Raw genomic sequence first — 20,678 nt, forward strand, 5'->3', positions numbered from 1 at the left:
ATCAATCAATGACAACTAATGACTACAGAAATGAAATAATAAAGTACTGTAATTATTACAATTATTGTAAAGTATAAAATATATCATAATAAGTAAATTTATGTAAGCACAAACCAAATAGAATTAGTTGTTTTCAACTATTCTGCCAGCTAGGTTTAATTTTTCTTGTCGGTTTTTTTTTTGAATTTTAAAATGAACGAAGACTGGTGTTTGGGTCAAAAAGCACGTCTCAGCTTTAAAAATTTTAAGGAGTTGTGTATAGGCAGCAATTATATACATTATCAATTTAGTGGCGTGAATGTGAAAATAAATAAGTGTGTGTTTAATTTTAATTATTTTAATCAATTTTGTAATTTTTATAAACACTTAACATTTTTGAAAAATCCAACATTTAAAGTTCAATCTTTCTTTTAAAAAATATGGTTCTACTACTACATTATCCAACATTATAAATATAAAATAACCCAACCGACTTATTATACTCAAAACAGTTTTTCTAGAGCAATGGTTCACTTATTGATTTCAGTTTAAAAATTCAATATAGCAAAATAATTTATCCATTACCCATAGTATCAACACTGATCATGGAGTCTCATCTAACCTATGAGTTTTGCACTTTTTTTTTTTCATATAAAATTTACTTTCATATACAAATTAAATACTTCACATGTTTCATATTTATAAGGTTTAACTGCAGTTTACTGAAGAATATACAACAAATTGTTCGTATACTAAAAATTAACAAAATATAAAACTTTAAAATATTTTAGTAGGATATCAACATTGCATTATACATATTGTGCTACGATAGAGAAACACAGAGAGCTGCAACAAATGAATCTATGGATTTATAACTCAAAAAAAAAAAAACATATCATACATATTGAATAAATATATAAATGATTGCTCTATAACAATTTTATTCTGCTATTCTAGCACAATAACAAAATCACTACAAAATATACATTTTCTTTTATTATGTTTGTAAAAATAATATGGCGAAATTCAGTATCATAAAATTGTGTACAATCTTAAAGGCATTTTTATGTAACTACTAGTGAAATAATTTCAGTGTAAAATATATAATAATTATAATAAAATATAATAAATGTTTAGCAATACAAAATCAAAATACGGTTATTCTATAATTTTTTTTTTTTAATTAGTTTTGCTAAATACTACTTAAATTTATATAAACTCAATAGTAAAAAATATATCATTTTTTTTAAAACAATGAAACAATTCGCACAAAAAAAAATTGTGCATTAAACAAGATAAAATTTATTTTTATATAATAAACTTGTTTAACTCAATTATATTAATAAATATAATTTTATGTTTAAATTCAAATTAATAAAATATTCACACACACGCACTAATAACTAAAGGCATATGAAAGGTCAACAATGGACCGTTACATAATTATATTTATATACAAATCGTTTTAACGATTAATGAGGAGAAAAACAATACAATATATAATTATAGTATGTAATAAAATACTTATGAAATAAGAGTCTAGGACCAAGTTCTAGGCAAAAACTCGTACTTATTTAGCCTTTTTGTGTACAACCCAACCGCCAGTGTATGTACGCGCAAAGTGACCAGTTCTGCGTAAGCGGCCTGCAAAATTAAAAAATAAACAATAAATTATAAAATAAAAAACATATAAATATATTTTCCAATAATAATTCAACCATCACCACAGGTATACATTTTTATTTTAATAGCAGCAACATTGAGTAGCAGCAACTCTACGGAATACATGGTTTCAAAAAGCATTATATATATGTATATATATTGACTATTCAAATCAAAGCATTAAAGGACTTACCAATAATGACGTACGATAAAATTGTATGGCTAATTGGATAGAACCAGGTTAGGACATATTAAGGAAATAAAAAACTAATTAATGTATTATTATTTAAAATTAAAAAAGCACATTTTCCCAATAAAGTATAAGTTTAAAATAAATCAATATTATACATCAGATTATTTATTCTTAAACTGTCAGTTGTTTTAAAATGTAAATTTAAGTTAAAAAATCAAGTCATCCTAGTTTCAAATTAATAATAATTTCAAGAGTATAAGAATTCTCAAAAATTTAAGAATAATGAAAAAAAATCCATCAGTACCATATAATAGTTTAGTATAAAATTAAATAACACAACAAAAGAAAATGTGCATTATGTGGGTGTTCTATTTCATTAAAATATTTTCTATGCATAACCAGTAAAAATATATATTTAAATAATAATTTGAAGGAGAAAGAAAGATGAAATCGTGTTTCATGAAAACATAAAGGCATGCAATGTTAAATAACAATATAAACCTACTTTTAAATTATTAATACATTTTACAAGTCATTAAATACCATTTAAAAACAATATAAAATGTTGTGAATATTTTTATTTAGAAAAATAACTAAATAGTTTGGAATTTCACCAACATCTTTAAATAAATATTAATATTTGATAGCTAAGTGTACAATTTAAGCAAAATTAAAGCAATTTTATAAGCATAAGCATAGATAAAGAAATCTATATATATATACAAAGAATTCTTATTTATTTTTTATATTATTGATATAAATATACCTAAATAGTGTACGCAGCCAAAATATGTAATTTATGCGGAGTTTGCGCCCACACGACTCTGGCGTACTGCAAAAGAGAAAAACACCAAAAACCAAATTCAGATTATGGTTTACACAAACATTTTGCAGCATTACCAATTACCAAAAGTTCAATGGCTATTGATAACACAAAATCTGAATGAAAGAACAATGTTAACACAATGCTTTCGTTCAGTCAACATGCTAAATTTAAATAAATATTATGAAAACAAAAAATTGTTAAATTAACACCATGCTTGTTATAAATGGTTAGAATACATAATTACTAAATGTTATTAATTGATAAAAATACCTTTTTAGTAATAATGTTTTCTTAAATACATTGATATTATATAATAAATATAAATATAATATGTGTACACTATCTAAAAATATAAAATTTAATTTTTCTTACAATAATACAATATAATTTTAAGTAACCAAAGAAATTATTCATATAGTATGAACAAAATGTTTAACCAATTATCAATAGATATTAAAATGCATAGTTTAGGGATTGATTAAATTAAACCAGCTCTAGAAATCAATGAATGATCATGAGATACAGTTTGATTTTTTTTAAATTGGCAATAGTTAAGAAAAATTAAAACTTATTAAATATGATCAGTATAATAATTTAAAGGTTAATTTGTTATATCACTCAAGAAACACGATTTCATTAAATATTAAAACGCAAATTGCAAAAGTATACATTATATAAGTTATGTCTAAACATTAAGAGCTGGTAATTTCATGCTATTCCATTTAAGTAGTAAAATTAAACAACAAAATGTCAAGACCTCAATAATGTGATCCACTGATCATTTATTTGATCAAGTTCTTGCGATGCTTCTGGGGTGTTTTTCTAAAAAACCTAAATTTCATTTTCAACGGCGTATCTTTCCTTACTGAAGGAAGAAAATAAACAAAAATTAAAAACATTAAACTAAAATCATCAATTAAAAATTAGAGAAATCATATGAAATCTTTAAAATTTTGTCACAATTTTGGTTTTGGCATACATTTAGTATTAAAGATAAGTATTAATGAAAATGAGCAAACATCATTCTTGTAAGTAAAAATTTAATATCAATTCAAAAATATAGGAGTAAATTCTTTAAAAGGTATAATCAATTTTTACTACCAAACTCATACTTATTACTTAGTATGTAAAGGATAATATGAAAAGTAAATATTGCAAGTATTACACAATATTATAAGAAAACATCAACATGAAATATAATTGGAAGAGATTTAAGATTCAGGTCAGCTGAATTTTAAATCTAAAATTATTTACATTATTAAAACACAAACTGAACAATGGAAACATACAGATTCTATTCAGTTGATACTATTTCAAAACTCAATTGATTATTGTGTATAGTTTTGGCCAATTTGAATTTAGCTTGAACGCCAAGGCGGCAGTCTGATGATTGGTAATATTTGATAAACGATTGCAAACAAAATCACAAATAAAACATAGAAATGAATATTTTATTTAACCCAAATTAGGTTTTATATTTTCATAGAAACCATGCAATTATTTATTTTATGGGAGTTTCAAGTTTAACAAAAACAAGTACATAGATAAAGGAAAAAGGAAACTTAATACAACATGAATGGACATCATACCTGGAAATAAGATGTCAACAACACATAAGCATCTACCGCGACTTAATACTAAGGCCAAATATTGATTGATTGAGACATATTACTATTACATTCTAATAAATATACGAGTAATTTATTAATTATTATTTCAGAGGCCCAGAATAAAATATTATTAATCAATACAATATAAGTAAGTACTTCAAATGAATCATGCCTAACCATTATATTTATAATAAATCAAAAATAATGATTATACATTTTTACATTAATATAACTATCAGAAGAAAAATGTTTGAAATGTTTAATTAAACATATTTTTGAACTTAATCAATTAAAATAATTAAATTATTTACAAAAGTATTCAAATTTTCTTTAACTATTAGTTATAGTATGTTGATTTTGAAGTTTTTAACTACAAAAAATTGTAAAATTTATGTAGTTTTAATTAAGCTTCTACTAATTATATTATGTACAACTTAAATAATTTATTAGGAAAAAATAAAAAATATTGTATTTTTTATAGTTGAAGCTGGACCTTTGAAATACAATTTAATTTAGTCCTAAATATCAATTAAATTATTTTAAAAAGTTGTTATTTAATTATTTTTAAACAATAATAGTTATTATTTAATGGTTTGAAGTAAAATTCTAGAAAAAACTTACTCCTGTCAATATTGTGTTGTAAATGGGAAGCAATACGATGACGAGCATCATTATACTCCAAATGCAAACCAAGTCTTAGAATGGTTGGGTTTTGTTCAATCAATTTAGTAATTTCCATTTCAATTTTATTTCCCAATATTTGGGATCTCTGTAAATACAAATGTATTAATAAGAAAATTGAATTATAAAATCTTAAATTGTTAATAAATTTACCTGGTTGGTAGCACGGAACTCTTCTAGAGACCTCTGTTTCAATAAGGACTTAACTAAACGAACTATTCCAACAGGACTGATGAAATTTGTTTCCACACTACAAATAAACAATATCGATTAACGTTTTTGTTTATATATCTGTATAAAATCATAATTAAAAAATATACTTTTAACAATTAATCTTACTTGCAAACACGCAACGTACAATTTTTCTCTAATGCTTCAGATAGCTTACCAGCTAACCGATCAGTAAGTCCTACATTTACCAAACTCAATGTTTCTAAGTGAGTATTCTCTACTAAAGCATTAAATAGATTCTCAAACTTTTCATCGGAAATATTCTATAATAAAAAATTATTAAGCAATATTAATAACCATACTTATAATTATTAGTTGTATATAGTATCTCAATAATAAAGCATATTCTTACCTTAATGTTATTCCAATTTAAATCAAGTAACTTAGGATCATCATCACGTACTCGCTTAATACTTTCTTCAGGGTCTGTTTGGTTGGGGGGCTCTGGAGGATAAACCTTTGGTTGAGTAGATTTAGTAATACCGTCCCATCCTAAGCCAACTGGTTGACCTTTATTTAATAATGAAGCATGATACTGGTCTTGATTCATCATTGAATGGAATCCAAGTATAGCTAAAATCAATATTCATTTTAAAGTTTAAATGAAACAAAAAATTTTAATGAGATTTAACATTAACTCATACATATATTACAAGGATAATAATATACCAGAAAATTTTGTTCTACATTAAAAATTATACCCAATCAATGAATTGTTTGAGTACAATTAGATCTTATTATAGATATAAATAATATAATACATAGTATTTACCAGCTAAATCTATGATTTCTTCTTGTGATGCATTATTCAGTGCATCACCATACTCATCATCAAGATCAATAGCAATTTTATCTTCATGTTCACTTTTACCATTGGTTTCAGGTGCAACCCACTGTAATATAATTATTATAAAATAATCATAATTAATTTTTAAATATAATCAATAGTTTTATGCTATAAATAAATACACTAAGGTCATCAGAGAATAAAACAGTAGTTCATTTTATTTATATTACACAACAATTTCACAATATTTTCAAATAAACAGAAATACCGCTAAAAATATGAAGGATAAATGGATAATTTTTATTGGCAAATGGCCATAAACTATTTACATTCATAACTACAGTTAAATGTATTATTATCTCTTATATGATTACTGTCTTAACCATTAAGTTATTATTTAGTATAAACTGCCTTTAAAATATTTTTTAATATAAAGGTAATTATTTTGTAATAGTTTTTCTTATTTTTAAAATAGTAGAATAATTTAAATATGTTTTTAAATTAATCTGTGTATATGAATTAAGATTAAAATCAATTAATTGTCAAAAAATTACCATAGACCTTGTAGGTATTATTTATGTAATCAAATTATAGCATAATTAAACAAAAATTAACATTAGATTAGAAACAATATCAATTTCTGATAAAAATATTCATTTTAAATATCAAGACTTACAATTATTTAATTTTTCATTGATTTACAACTTTTTATTTTGTATTTTAATTTTTTTGTACAATCAGATAATCTTGTATGAATAGTAATTGTTAATACTGACTAATTATTCCTTAACTTTTTTGTACCTCATATCTCTAATATATTTATGAAAAACTTAAGTTGTAAGTATTGCCTAAATTATAATTATTAATATCCTAATTAGAACTTTACTGCTTTATTCATAATTTATGTATTATTATATCTTATTTTTTTTCCTCTGACAGTTCCAGGGACATATGGTTTATGTTCAGGTAGATCTGGGGTTTCAAGAGCTTGCTTGTTAATATGTTCAATTAATTTTTTCCTATTTAATGGTCCAGTGGCTTCTTTGTCACATTCATAACTACAACGCTCTGAAGGTGGTAATAAGTTATCCTAGAAAATAATTAATTTTTAATAATTTTTATTTACCTTAATTTATGATAACAAATAGGCATGTAATATATTTTCTGTTTATAATAAACTAAATAAACATATTTTCCTAAGAAACATCGTAAATGTTCAGTAGCATAAACTATTATTGGAGTCGAAAGAAAAATTGTTTAATAGTAAGTTTATACACAACGGTAGTATTAAGTATTATACATAGGCTTTAGTTTTTAGTTTCAACTACCCTTCAATTAGATTTCTTATTGACAACAAATGTATAACATACCTGATATTTTATAAATAGGTTTAGAATACTAGATTACCTACTCATAACAAATTCTTATTTCACATGTAATAATCACACTATGTGAACATTTTGTCCTTATAATATCACCATTGCTTAAATGATGTAAGTTATTTCTACTCATTAATAGTTTAGAAAAAATATATATTATTTTGTAAACAAAAATATAAATAATAATTTGTTCGGTTAAACAAAAACATAAAATATAATAATTGAAATTAAAACAGAACATGTTAGAATAATCTTTTGAATATTAAGTTACAAAAACTAGATATTTATTAAGTATTGAGTTGAATCGATTAGAAAACGGATGCTGATATCTTGTCGAGTATGGGCCGAAGTGGTTACCATCAACTGGTGGTCACAGGTGTCATCATACTGTGATATCGTAACTCAATCGTACAAATGTAAGTGAAGTCAAAAATTAATTTTAACGGGTAATGGTGTTGCTCAGGTATAGAATTAATAGGGTAGTACACTCACATCGGGATCGACTTCCTTGGACAAAATGCTTATCTCTTCCGGTGACAGTTGAGAAAGTAATTGATCGACGTCCAGATCGTCGTACTCGCTCAGATTCTTTCCGTAGAGCTTGGCCGGAGCAGTCGTCATGGTGGTGGTCTTCTTCGACGACGTCTGCAGAGAAGAACAACAGTATCGTTAGTTAAATAATTATTTACGCCGCAGTTGCGGACGTTGTCGCTGGAGAATCGGTAAAATGTAGATATTAAAATAATGAAATAGAACTGTCGGCCGAGAACACGGGGCTCGCCGAAAATCGACACGACGAACCGGACGGGACGGTAGGAGTGCGTGACGCGTAGAGAAGCCGTACGAGCCGACGGCGTCGGGGTCCCACCCTGTCGTGCGGAAAAAATCAATAGGTAAACGGGCAACGTTAACCGCGCGGATTTAACGGCCGCCGTCGGTTGTGAGTCCAACGGACGACCATGAGCCGCCCGTCGACGACGTGAACGCGATAAAACGATTGACTGACGGTCGACCTTTCCGTTACCTGTTGTTTGTCGTGCACGGTGGGATTTGTTTACGCTCACTTCGGCGGCGTTCGTCAACTGTAGCGATCGTACAGGAACCGGTGCATGCGAATGACGCGGCCTGCTGGAGTCGACTGGAGGAGAGACCGACGGCGACCGGACGACGGCGTCGGTGGCAGCGGTGGTGGCGGGGGAGAAGTAGGGAAATTGTTATCAAGTGACATCATTTCGCGTCCGGAGGTGGAGGGGGCACGGTGGCGGCGGCGGCAGTGGCGGTTGAACGCAATGCGTGCACAATACCGAAACCGGTGGAGATCGCGACCGCACGACGATAGTACACACCGACAGACGTGTGCTCGCCGCCGCGATTCCGTTGTAGCAGAACACAAGGCGTACGGCAGCCCGGGTACTGTTAACCTCGGTGTACCGCGCCCGATGCCCACACGTACCTACCGTGTGTGCCTATCACGTTATTATACGCACCGGTCGTTTCGCGAATCCGTCGGTCGGACGGCATAACGTTTGCCAGTGCTTGACTTGAGGGGAGGCGCGGGGGCGCGGAGTACCCCGACTAATTTTCAAAAATTTTGGCGTCCCCCTACTAATTATCACGTTATAATCATAACGCTTGACAAGTGTTTTGGGGACGCTATTCTTTCCAAAGTAAACAGAGCCCCCCTTCTTTGATTTTGCCAAGTCGAGCGCTGGATGTAACACACGCGGTGAAGTTCGAAAACCGCGTCGAACTGTAATACGGTTGCCGTAAAAGTTCGAGTACCGACCGGGGACACACGTTTTCCACAGTTAAATCGCAGCGGCAGAGTGTAATTATCAGTAAAATTTAACTGTCAACAAATACGGAAAATCGCTTAAAAACATAATTCATAATCTATGGTATTTCATTTACGCAGCCCTACGCTAGGTTAGAGACAGCAACGTACCATGTTACAGCGGCTTCGCTACAGATACGTCCGTTTTGTCGATCGATCGAAAAGCGGTTACAACTGGCCAACGCTATACTACACGTCGATCGGAAAAGGTCTAGAGTTTTTGTTTCCCCCAACAAAGTTCACCGTAGATACGCGCATAAACGTTAAGAGCAGTACGTACAACCAACTATAAATACGACCAAGCCTAAAATTGTGTAATTAACAGGAACTATGACGCACCAACAACTAGCACGTGTAGTACAAAAAGTAAAATGTGTGCAAAGAAATTTGAAAGTGCGTAATAAGATATTATCATTGATTCTAAATATAAGTATACAATGATCAATTCATTAGTCACAAAAACAGTTACATACTTGAACAAATTTTGGTTATTACTAAACATAATTAAAATGACATCATTTCTGTTCTATTATACGTTTAAATCAATTTATTGAAGGTATTGTCTCGTATTTAACTGCATATTACGCCACGTAAGCTACAAAAGTCTGTTTAAAATTTAATGCGAAGTAGAATGAATTACAAATTTTAGATTCAGCACTCAACCATTCAGATGCACTCAAGAAAGCACTACGTTTTACTACTTGTACGAAAAGATAATTGTTTTCTTTTTTTACTCTGCATAAACGGTGACACAATAAGCAGTTCGAGAATATTCGGTCACACCTATACACTATTATTTGCCCGAACACCGTATTGGTCAAATTCACAAGATAATTCACTCGTCCCCCCGCGATCACGTTCGCTATCGTATAGTTCCTATTTCTCACTGCTATAAAACAGGTAGCTCACCGCGCCTACGATTCGACGCGTTTATGAATTCATTGCGATGACGACCGGCTTACGAATCGTGGTAACAATGATTTACGATAATGTACCGTTAGTGGGGAACACACGGAGTCAGTCTACGTCAACATAAATGGATCGCTCGTATGTGATGACGTTCGCGGTGTTACGGAGGAAAATAATAAATAAATTAACTCTCAGAAAAGAGACTAATAATTCGGGTTAGCACCGACCGAAAAAGAAAAACAACATAAACTGTATTGCATAAATTTGACATAGTTTTCATGTGATAATATGTTCGATTTAAACAACGCGTATACAATTCCTATATTTACACAGTTTACGGTTTTGGTATACATAGAATTCATATCGTACAACAGAGTCTCAGAAAGTTCGGCAGTGGGGGGGCAGTGAGGGCAACTCATGAATTTGTCACAGTCTAAAGTTTAGCAATTTCAAAGTCGGCATATCATCAAAATATAAATATGTCTCTTGTAAATTACTAGCTTGTTGTAAATCAGAAAAATGAGACTTGTATTATGAGGGTACTGAAGTATAAAGTACAAATCATATTTTTGAACTGGTTTGACGTCCCCCTCCTCCGACGTTAATGAATAATTTGGTCCCTTAATTAACTATCCCTTAAAACTTGAGGCTCCGGTGTATTGCACCCCACCCCTTGCGTTAAACCCGACACTGCAGACCTTCTATTAAACAAAAATAACGAGTGAGGAGAGGGGGCAGTACTTCAAGTGTATGCCAATGTTTTAAGGATTTTTTGTTGTGTGAAATTATATGTGAATCGTACATATTATATAAATATAAACAAAATTGGTGATTCACATGAAAAAATCTTCCCACCGTCGCTCTTCTGTAAAAATAATTTATATAATTGTACATTTCCGTCGATCTGAGGTTAAATACATACACTAAGATAACGGAAATATGTAAGTGTTCACATTATACAAAGCTTTCATCTTCCTGTTTATAACATTATACATGATTTATACGTGTCTATATTGAATTTTCGTATGTAGTTGAAAATTAATTTTTTCAATTGAGATGTTTTAGCATTAAAGCAGATCACTCACCGTTGATGAATTGACGCACGAGTTCACTAGAACGGAACGAATCGATCAATAAATAATAATAATAGACAAGTTGAGCCTGTTACTTGTCGCAATTTTATGTGTAATAAGTTATTACTAATAACTATGTATATCCTCTAATGCAACAAGATGATTTTAAATGTTTGATAGAAGAAAAATTACTATATTAGAATACTTATAAACAATCATTATCATTAATAAATTAAACAGTGAATTTATCATATATTTTAAACTTTATTTGTATTATCCATAAATTAATTGATAAGAAACCACTGAAATTATATTCAATAATTTTGTATAACTTTTTACTCGGTTTTCGCGATTTCATTTTAAATTTATCTTCATTATTATTGAAATAGTTTACAAATAATATTAATACTGTTATCTAATTAACTTAATATTTGCTATCGTATTGTTTATATTATTAATTAAATACTTAAAAACCATTGTTAACTACATAAATTGTTCATACATTTAATTTTTATAACACAAACAATTCTTTTTAAAAAAATGTAATTTATCCGTCGACTATAAAAGTCGAAAGTCCTTCTATAAATGAAATAAAAATATAAAACTATGCTTATTTATACATAAATATTTTATTTACTCGTTAAAATTTCTCGTCGTATATACCTAGTAATAACAACATACATAACCATGCATTAATAGACGTTCAAGGTTTCAAGTATACATTTTTTCTTTCATCAAATCATTTTTTACGAAAGAACCAAGAAGTATACAGTTTATACAAAGTCTTGAGTTTGGTCCAATGTACGTCTTGTATATTAATTAGTTTGAAAAAATGTGTATATATATTATCTATGTGCCTAGTTATCATTAATATACAACTGTAAACTATGCTTCATTTAACTCCAAAGCTGTTCATATTACAAATTTAAAACAATTTGTATAAACGCCCAGTTTTAATGCATGTATCGTAAAGCGTAAATTACACCTCAAGTAAAAGAATCTAAATACATTTTTAATACTCAAGCAAATTATGGTTTAGGTGTATGTATATATATTGTATATAAAGGTTATAATAAAATGTTAAAAAAAAATTTAAATTGTAACTAAATTATACTAAAGTATTAATATTATACACATTTTTACAAAATATTTCAAACAAACGAGAAAACCAGTATCTATAATACTATTCGTGTTTTGTGTTTTGTTAGTTCGCTTTCCATTTTTTTAGTGTCAACAAGCAAATTTGCATAAAATTCATGAGAAAATATCAATAAACTATGGTAAAAAAAAACGGTGGTTTTTAACTCGTTTGTGGCGTATAACAGTATAGGTTGCTAACAAGGCAAAAATTCTATTTTAAAACCATAAAATTGTATAATAAAATGCTTAGGTATAAAAAATAATAATGAATAATACGGTTATATATATATAATATAGAATATATTTGATCAATAAATATCATTCTTAAAATATATAAATTACTACATTATATCGCATACACCATCCAAATAATCATGCATATAATTAATGCTGATAAAAGTTTAAAAAAACAAGGGTATACCAAGGTAAAATATAATCTAAACAAATCGTGATTATTTAAAACCATCAGGTAGCCTTAGGTATCTTTAACCAATACGTACATATATTTGTAACATGTAAATTATACATTAATGTTTCTAAATCAAATGTATTAATATTTTATTACGTATATTATATACAAACCCCAAATCAATATTTATCTTCAATTTACATAATTAGTAATATAATTTATTTAAAATTTGTCACGTGAATGGTTCCTTAAATATCATACAAAATTTACTTATATATTTTTTGAAAGTATAACAATGCTATTAATCGATTAAATTGAAAAAAAAAGAAAATAACATTTTCAATGTCCATAAAAATACATAACCATCAATAAAATTATTACGTCATAAAAATACAGATGTTGTCGTAATTATTTATTATTATTGCAAAGAAAAAAAAGGAATTAATGAAAAGATAAATGGTATTGCATATCTTTACCAATAAATATACTCAATATCAACCTAAGCATGTAATGTTTTATGTGTTTTAGTATTCATGACAATGAGGTAGTCGAAAGCAAAGACAATTTGCGTTCATAGACGTACAGGAAATAATTTTAAACGTAAATTATGTTGTTAAAATGCCTATAGGTACGTGAGAATATTTTTCTTAATAATAATAAATAAGATAATGTGACATATTTAAATAAATATTTATATGTTGTATAACTAAATAGGTATTTCAATAATTATATTCATATTTAACGTGAAATATTAATTGAAATAAAATACAAACCCGTGGTGTACTAATGGAGAATGGAACCGGGTGGGGGAGGGGCTTGTTAAATACTCACATAATCAAAAAAAATATAAGAAGTTATAATATATATTTATTGTTTCATAGTTACGCTATTAACTTTAAATAAAATTATAATTGTTTAATATGAATTATAATTACTTCGTTATGTACACTATGAAAAGCATATTGGTATGAAAACAAGTTTATAATCTATTTATAAAACTATTTCATTGTAAACTGTTATAATCTTGTTAGATGTTAATATGTATAACAATTAATATATGATATATAAAAAATTAACCATCATGAGAAATATATATTCGACTTGTTATTTTAATTACAAGTATCTATATGTATTTTATTATTTGGAAAATAGGTAGCCATAAAAAAGTAATTTTTCAAATTTTCGAGTGTATTATTTTTTAAACTCCTCTCCCAGAACAAATTTTAATGTACGCCACTGTATTGAACAAACACAAAATATATTCTGTTTATCCAAGAAGCTAAAAACGTTAAACTCAAAACAAATATTCATATAGTAACCTTATTCAATGATATTATTGGTTGTTGTACAGAAAGTGAACTCCGATTTGTATATCAGTCGACTGCAGCAGTTGTTTTATGGAACATTGTGATAAAACCATTATCATGGAGGGAATTATAACATACCATTGATCTACTTTCTGATGATATTAACGGATGTGATTCGGTATTTTGTATCGATGACTGACGTATGAAGGACTCTCAAGGTTGCCCGATCAGCAGCGAAAGCGTTTTACTTAATCTACTTTTCTTTTTTTATTTATTAAAACGTTATTGTTGTTCCGTTTACAAATAATACACAAGTGTAAGAAAATTAAAAACCCACATTGTGAATATGGTAAGCAAATTAAAACCTACGAATAGCAAAGTACTATTAGTAAACAATGTATATTATAACATAATTAATGTATTACAACACTGCGAAATATTTAAGAAATTAACAATCGAGAAAGTTTTTTAAATGTGTTATGAAAACTAAGCAAACAAATTAAAAACCGTTTAAGATATTGAATTCGAGACACGGGTATACAGTGGAACCTCGCTATCTCGAAGTTTCTGCAAGTCGAATTTTTTTTTCAGTCCTGATCATTTAGTAGGTATTGGACTTACGTGTTAAGTTATTTTGATATATCGAATTTCCTAATGTCGAATTTTTCTGTAAGTCGAAGTCATTATGCGGTACCCACCGCCTATTACGATTCACTCAAATATATGACAGATTAGAAAAAGTACAAAACGTTTAGACTATAAAATATAAGTAAATGACAGAGCTTGTACACACAACGTTTTAATAATGTTAATATTTAATTATAGTACGGCTAATGACCGATAACGGCGTCAGAGTTACACCGAATTATATTCACGAACTTCAAAGATACGTTTAACAGTCAGAAGTTTCTGTCAACATTTTTTTTTTACACTTTTAGTTTAGGTAGTTTTATTGAAAATACTTCTTATGCTAAAAAAAAACAAAGAAAAATTACAGAATTTCTACTTTCATAGAAATATAAATATACCTACCCAAATGACGAATACTAATAGTACGTAAATATAATAAATGCACGTTTTCTCCTATAGTTTAAGATTTCGAATTTTATTTATGTTTTAAATTTCCTCGGTAACTCGAAGTTTTAATTTGGTCCCTTGCGACTTCGAGATACCAAGGTTTCAGTGTAGGTACTATAATTGAGAAGTTGACTTGAGTATATACTATACAAAGTCCGATCAAAAGTTTCAGCTATACTATTTCATACGTAATGTAAAATATATCATATATACACACTCGTATGCGGTTTTATCATAGTAAAATCATAGACCATATTTAAACTTAATTCGAGATACTTCATTGAACATGGATACATTAAAAAAGTTGAAAAATAATTGTATTTATATTTTAATTCCAATACTTTGACAAACGTCATCGGTTATATTTTTTGAACCCTGTAATACATAAAAATGCACGGTATGGATATTTATAAGGACAATCACGAGGCGGAATTTTACTTTCTACAGAAATCATTTAATTTACAAACCCTATTCGAGTACAATATGCGTCTATACTGTTTAACAATGTTTACACACACATATATTTATTTTATAGTAAATAATGATGATAATAACGTTTTTGACATCCGATACAAGAACGTCGGTTTCAAATAAAATCTGTGTATTCAATCGATTGTAAATCGTGTTCCACGAACACTTTTAGTGTCGGTCACCGACATTTACTCGAACGGCATAGTGACCGAGGGGATCCGAGCCGACGATTAGTGTCCACGCGAGAATGGTTTCTGACACGGTGTACTTATTTGCGTTCAAGTATATTTATATACACTTGTGTAAAATGTTATTTTATAGAATGACTTTTCGTTTTCGCGCGCGTTCGTAACGCGTACGGAACACGTGGGGAAAGCGCCGTTCGCGCGCCGCATTCGGTCAAAGAACACGGCGGTAGTCGTCAGCGGTCCGCGGTGATCAAGGTAGCAACTCGGACACGAATAGATCGCCTTTAACAGCATTAGGCACCGCTAACGATACTCGGGAAGACAAACGAACGTGGTTTTACGTACGTCGCTCGATCGCCGCCGAAACGGGTTTCGGCTTTCATCGGCCGTGTTACCACGCCGGACGGTTATTACGATGCGGTTACCAACGGTAGGAACAGTTGCACGCACGCACGGGTGCTCTGTGCCCCGTAGCAATCAAACGTTGCGCCCGGGGCGAAACTTCAAAATGCAGAAATAATATAAAAATATTACGCTCTTTAGATATTGTTTTCAACGATTGCTTCAATTGATACAAAGGACGTTAGAGAATTTGTAAACGAAACATACGACATTGACCGTTGTAAATTTTAACAACATTGAATGCGAGATTTTAATTTTCGCGCTCTCGCAGGAATTGCGCTCGGGGCGTAGGCACCTCTGGCCACCCCCTTGCTACGGCCCTACAGGTACTAATACTATTCGAACACGTCGTAAACGCGTGCGCGCGCGCGCGTATTCCGAACGCTTTCTTATTGTGTATTTATACCGTTCTGCGCCGTACGATGGCGTTTTTATATACGCGTGCAAGTCCCGGAAGCCGTATACGAGCATATCGCGTACCCGCGTACGATCTATTTTTACTTACAATCGGATGACCTATGCGTACACGTAGTACAAATATATAAATATATAACGCACGTACGCACGCTTATTTCGACCGAACCGCACAAACCAGTACGGACCACTACGAAAACCACCGCAGGGACGAACACAGCAATAAAATTGAAATTCGAAAAGTACAACTTTGATTTGTGTATCTTAAAATTGAAAACACATTTTTTTTTTTTTAAATACCTCACATCTAGGGTCCGGATTTAAATTCACTTAAAATCATACTACAAATACGCCCTAAAAAAATAGCCGAAAATGTCCTTAAAAAAATTAATTTTACCGCAAAAATAACATATATCTTCTTATTTTGGGCATTATTTAACATACTATTTAATACATTAAAATCACAAACACACGTAATACCTAGCAACGTCTGCGATGTAACATGAACTGACTGCTTATTCCCTATTTGACCAAACACTGGTGGCGTTCCACAGTCAATAATAAATTAAAATTAGATAAAAACTGAATCGAAAATAATTTCTTTTGATTTTATTTTGAATAGGCTAAATTTGTTTAGTATATTGAACAAATATGCACAAAAACCAACAAAATAACCCAATAATATAAAAAATGCTCTAAAAATGAAAAAAACATCAAAATATGTAAAAAAAAAATGCAAAATAAAATTTGTAGCTTTGAAACCCTGGTTACATGAAACGAATTATGTTCTTAGAAAGCATTCAATGATTAACCGAAAAAATATGCACTTCTCATTAAAGTTCGGGCCCTACTTATATCTAGTGCATTTGTAACATTATTGCGTTGTATTCCGTGTGCCTCGTATTTTAATTATTTTCATTATAGTTTTTAACGCTAGTTTATTAAAGCGCTTCAATCCCAAAAGTACGATTATATGATTTCTGGCTTTAAACATGGCATGTAGTTTAACTTTGTACCAGCTGTCATACCTGTATGGTTACATTTATAAGAATCGGTTTTCTTTAAAAGAATTCGAGCGTTCAATATAATTAATACTTACTCGAGCAATAAAATAATAACTACATTTTTTATGTTCAACTTTCTTTTAAATAACTAATTATAAATCGTACAAGTTAAAATCTTTTATTCCAATTTATTTAGTATTTTCTGTTATAAAGTGAAAAAATAAATTACTCGTTTAAATACATGTAATTTGAAATACAGCATTAAAAATATATTTCTTATACTTATCAGTACTAGTACATTTTACATATGATATATACCTTTACCTTTACACACATCGACAAATGACATACAAAATGATTACTTTTCGACTAGTGTTACTTTCAACATTGTGATTGATCGGGCGGGACCCGTTTCGCCCATATTTGTTATTATAAGATTCCCGTTTCGTCCAAACTAATTTAGAAAAATTTAAATTTAAGTTGGTAATGATTCAATCAAATATATTTTAGCGAACAACAATATGGTGCTTATTTGGTTAGGTATGCACTCTATAGACAACTAATCAAGTTTCTTATATTGAAAAGACGACTGTTATAAAAACTATAGTAATTTTATTCAAAATAAATATTATTTATATATAATAATATATAAAATCGATAGCCAATAAGTGATAACGCATAAGAAATCCAGTCAATATCGAATCTAGATCGAGCAAAACCTATAAAACATATACCAAAATATATTTATAAATATTATGTAAATTTGATTTTTTAATAATACGTTCTCAAAAATATTGTGGAATTCATTTTAAATTTCTTAAATGTACCATTTTTGTAAACTGAAAAACAATTTTATTTGGAGAACAAAAATTATTAACTTCTTGCGGCATTAAATAATATATTATATAATTAATGCACATTAAGATTGAAAAACGAAATCCTAATAAATCAATTAGATTCTTTAACACTACAAGAAACATTTTAAATGTTAAGCTACATTATTAAAAAAAATTAGTAAAATAATACGGTTGTATAAGATTTAGTTTATGGGCAAACTTAATGTAGAGTAAGCTAAAATAAGGTAACATTATATTATATAAGCAATGAAAATAATGAACAAATAAATATGTTTACATTAGCTGTATATAATATACTGAAATTGTCTAATTTTACTTTGTAAAATATTTAATAAAATGTTACTACTTAAAATGCTTAAGAAAACTTGCGTAGATAAATATTTATGTTCTCACATAACATTAACTGTCAAAATTCATGACAGTAAAATTTAAATTCATCTTCGGAGGGCAGCAAGCCACATCAAACATAAAATATATTTAGATAAGGTCTGGTGTATAATAGTCGCGATCCATAATGTAAATAACTATAATAATCCAGATAATATTATATTTTGAATGTTCAACTAAAACAAACCGATTATTATTCAAAGAACTGATGGTCCGCAAATATATGAGTATACCATATTTCTCTTACTGACATGTAACAAAAAGTAGCATGTGTTTAAAATTATTAATAACATTTATAGTACATAGTGTATATAGTTCACGGAGATGTCTTTAAAATCAAAAAAGAAGACCGTTCATCAACATTGGCAATATTTGTACAATGTAAAAGTAATATAATTATAAATACTTGGATCGAAATGTATGCACATTAACGTTGAAATTCAGAGCACGATATAAGTTAAACTAAGATTTAGACTTCTATAACCAACTACGTTTCCACTATTTGCCGAATAGAAAAATAGTATACAAATCTCAGATACATACATTAGTATATTCATTGATTTTGTTTGAAAAATGTTCATACTAAATCATTTCGTTTGTAAAATGTAAAAATGTATTTACATTGTAGTTTATCTCTAAATATAATAGATTGTTATAAGATGTACAAAGGTGTATTTGAGATATAGTTAAACCGTGAAACACGTTATTAAAACTCGCATTGACTACAAAAAGGTACTACGCGGCCGAAAGTCCCGAGACGAATGTACCGTCAGGTCTATCTAGTTAAACCTATTCATATAATATTATATATACTTGTACACCCTAATGATATTCATAAGCAAATGAGGGACGCGAAGGCAAAAATGTGTTGATTATTTGTTTTGTTATTTTTTCTTTTTTTGATTCTCACGCCAACCGACCAAAAAGAACACTCTCATTCCATTGTTTGCGCGAAGACAGATGGGTTCCGGAAACTCGATAATTTTTCTTTCCACGGAGCCGTTTTTTCCTACACCATACCGCCGGTCCGCAGATGTTTTAGGAAATTATTAAATGTATGTAAGAAACGCAGCGGACGGTAACCACGGCAATAGTTTTAAACGATAATAATAATTATTACATCCGTACACGCAACTATTTTTTATAACCTAGGTTAATGCGACACGATTTTATTTCCAACTCGTTTGCCTTGGACAAAAAATAATTTTGTTACTATATATGTTATATTAATTTAACTATCAGTGACAAGACCTTAATGTTCAATCGACGATAACTCAGGTCCTATTTGTATGACTATCACTGGGACTCAATGTTAATTATCCTTTTGCTGTCCAAACAAATGTATAGATATTGTTGACAACAATGTCTGGGAAATATTCTCGTATATCAATGTTGCACAAACCATCGTACAGTATTACATTTTTTTTTATTATATGCATTTATACAAGCTCCGTTTAAACAGAAAATCGTTACACTACGCGTGTTTACATGAAACAATGTGTTTTAATGCGTGGAACTTCATGAATATACGAACAGCAATACTAATATGACGATTAATTTATTATTAATTCCTTGCAACTATTAAAATAGCACATAGCAAGGCGCGTGTCGCTCAAATTACGAATAGGATATGGATACACGCATCGGTGGCCATTTCATCGATTAAGTTCCTATATACACATAATAATAATACAATTGTAAATGTATACACACACACACACAGGTTTCTGTCTATAAATACATTTATGCACAATGACGATATCAGTATCACACAGTAAAAAGATATACGTGGTAAAACACGCATGGTGGGCAGGTTAATTCTATTATGCATGAGATGATCACCAAAAACAAAATCACA

At 29.4% G+C, this 20,678-nt stretch overlaps 1 protein-coding gene across 9 annotated transcripts in view; it reads right to left on the reverse strand.

Moving 5' to 3' along the window:
- Nucleotides 1-1,343: 1,343 nt before the first annotated feature.
- Nucleotides 1,344-20,678, reverse strand: part of LOC112687256 (tropomodulin) — a 45,443-nt gene continuing 26,108 nt past the window's right edge. For 3 of the 9 annotated variants that reach the window (XR_003148953.1, XR_003148958.1, XR_003148954.1), the window contains exons 2-11: nt 7,841-7,993; nt 6,892-7,059; nt 5,955-6,075; nt 5,535-5,755; nt 5,291-5,445; nt 5,105-5,201; nt 4,892-5,039; nt 3,418-3,525; nt 2,601-2,666; nt 1,566-1,623 (exon numbers count right to left, since the gene is read on the reverse strand). Coding sequence is in view for 3 of the 9 variants with exons in the window: in XM_025559865.1 (XP_025415650.1) it covers nt 3,443-3,525; nt 4,892-5,039; nt 5,105-5,201; nt 5,291-5,445; nt 5,535-5,755; nt 5,955-6,075; nt 6,892-7,059; nt 7,841-7,993 (1,146 nt within the window). In the remaining 6 variants the exon portion in view is untranslated. Of the gene's footprint in view, nt 1,624-2,600; nt 2,667-3,417; nt 3,526-4,891; nt 5,040-5,104; nt 5,202-5,290; nt 5,446-5,534; nt 5,756-5,954; nt 6,076-6,891; nt 7,060-7,840; nt 7,994-8,372; nt 8,530-9,293; nt 9,377-9,655; nt 9,679-20,678 lie in introns of those variants that run through there. The other 6 variants (XR_003148957.1, XR_003148955.1, XR_003148956.1 and 3 more) reach the window with 6 other exon arrangements.

Source organism: Sipha flava, unplaced genomic scaffold (genome assembly GCF_003268045.1).
Source record: "Sipha flava isolate LNK unplaced genomic scaffold, YSA_version1 339_pilon_pilon, whole genome shotgun sequence".
Lineage (NCBI taxonomy): Eukaryota > Metazoa > Arthropoda > Insecta > Hemiptera > Aphididae > Sipha > Sipha flava.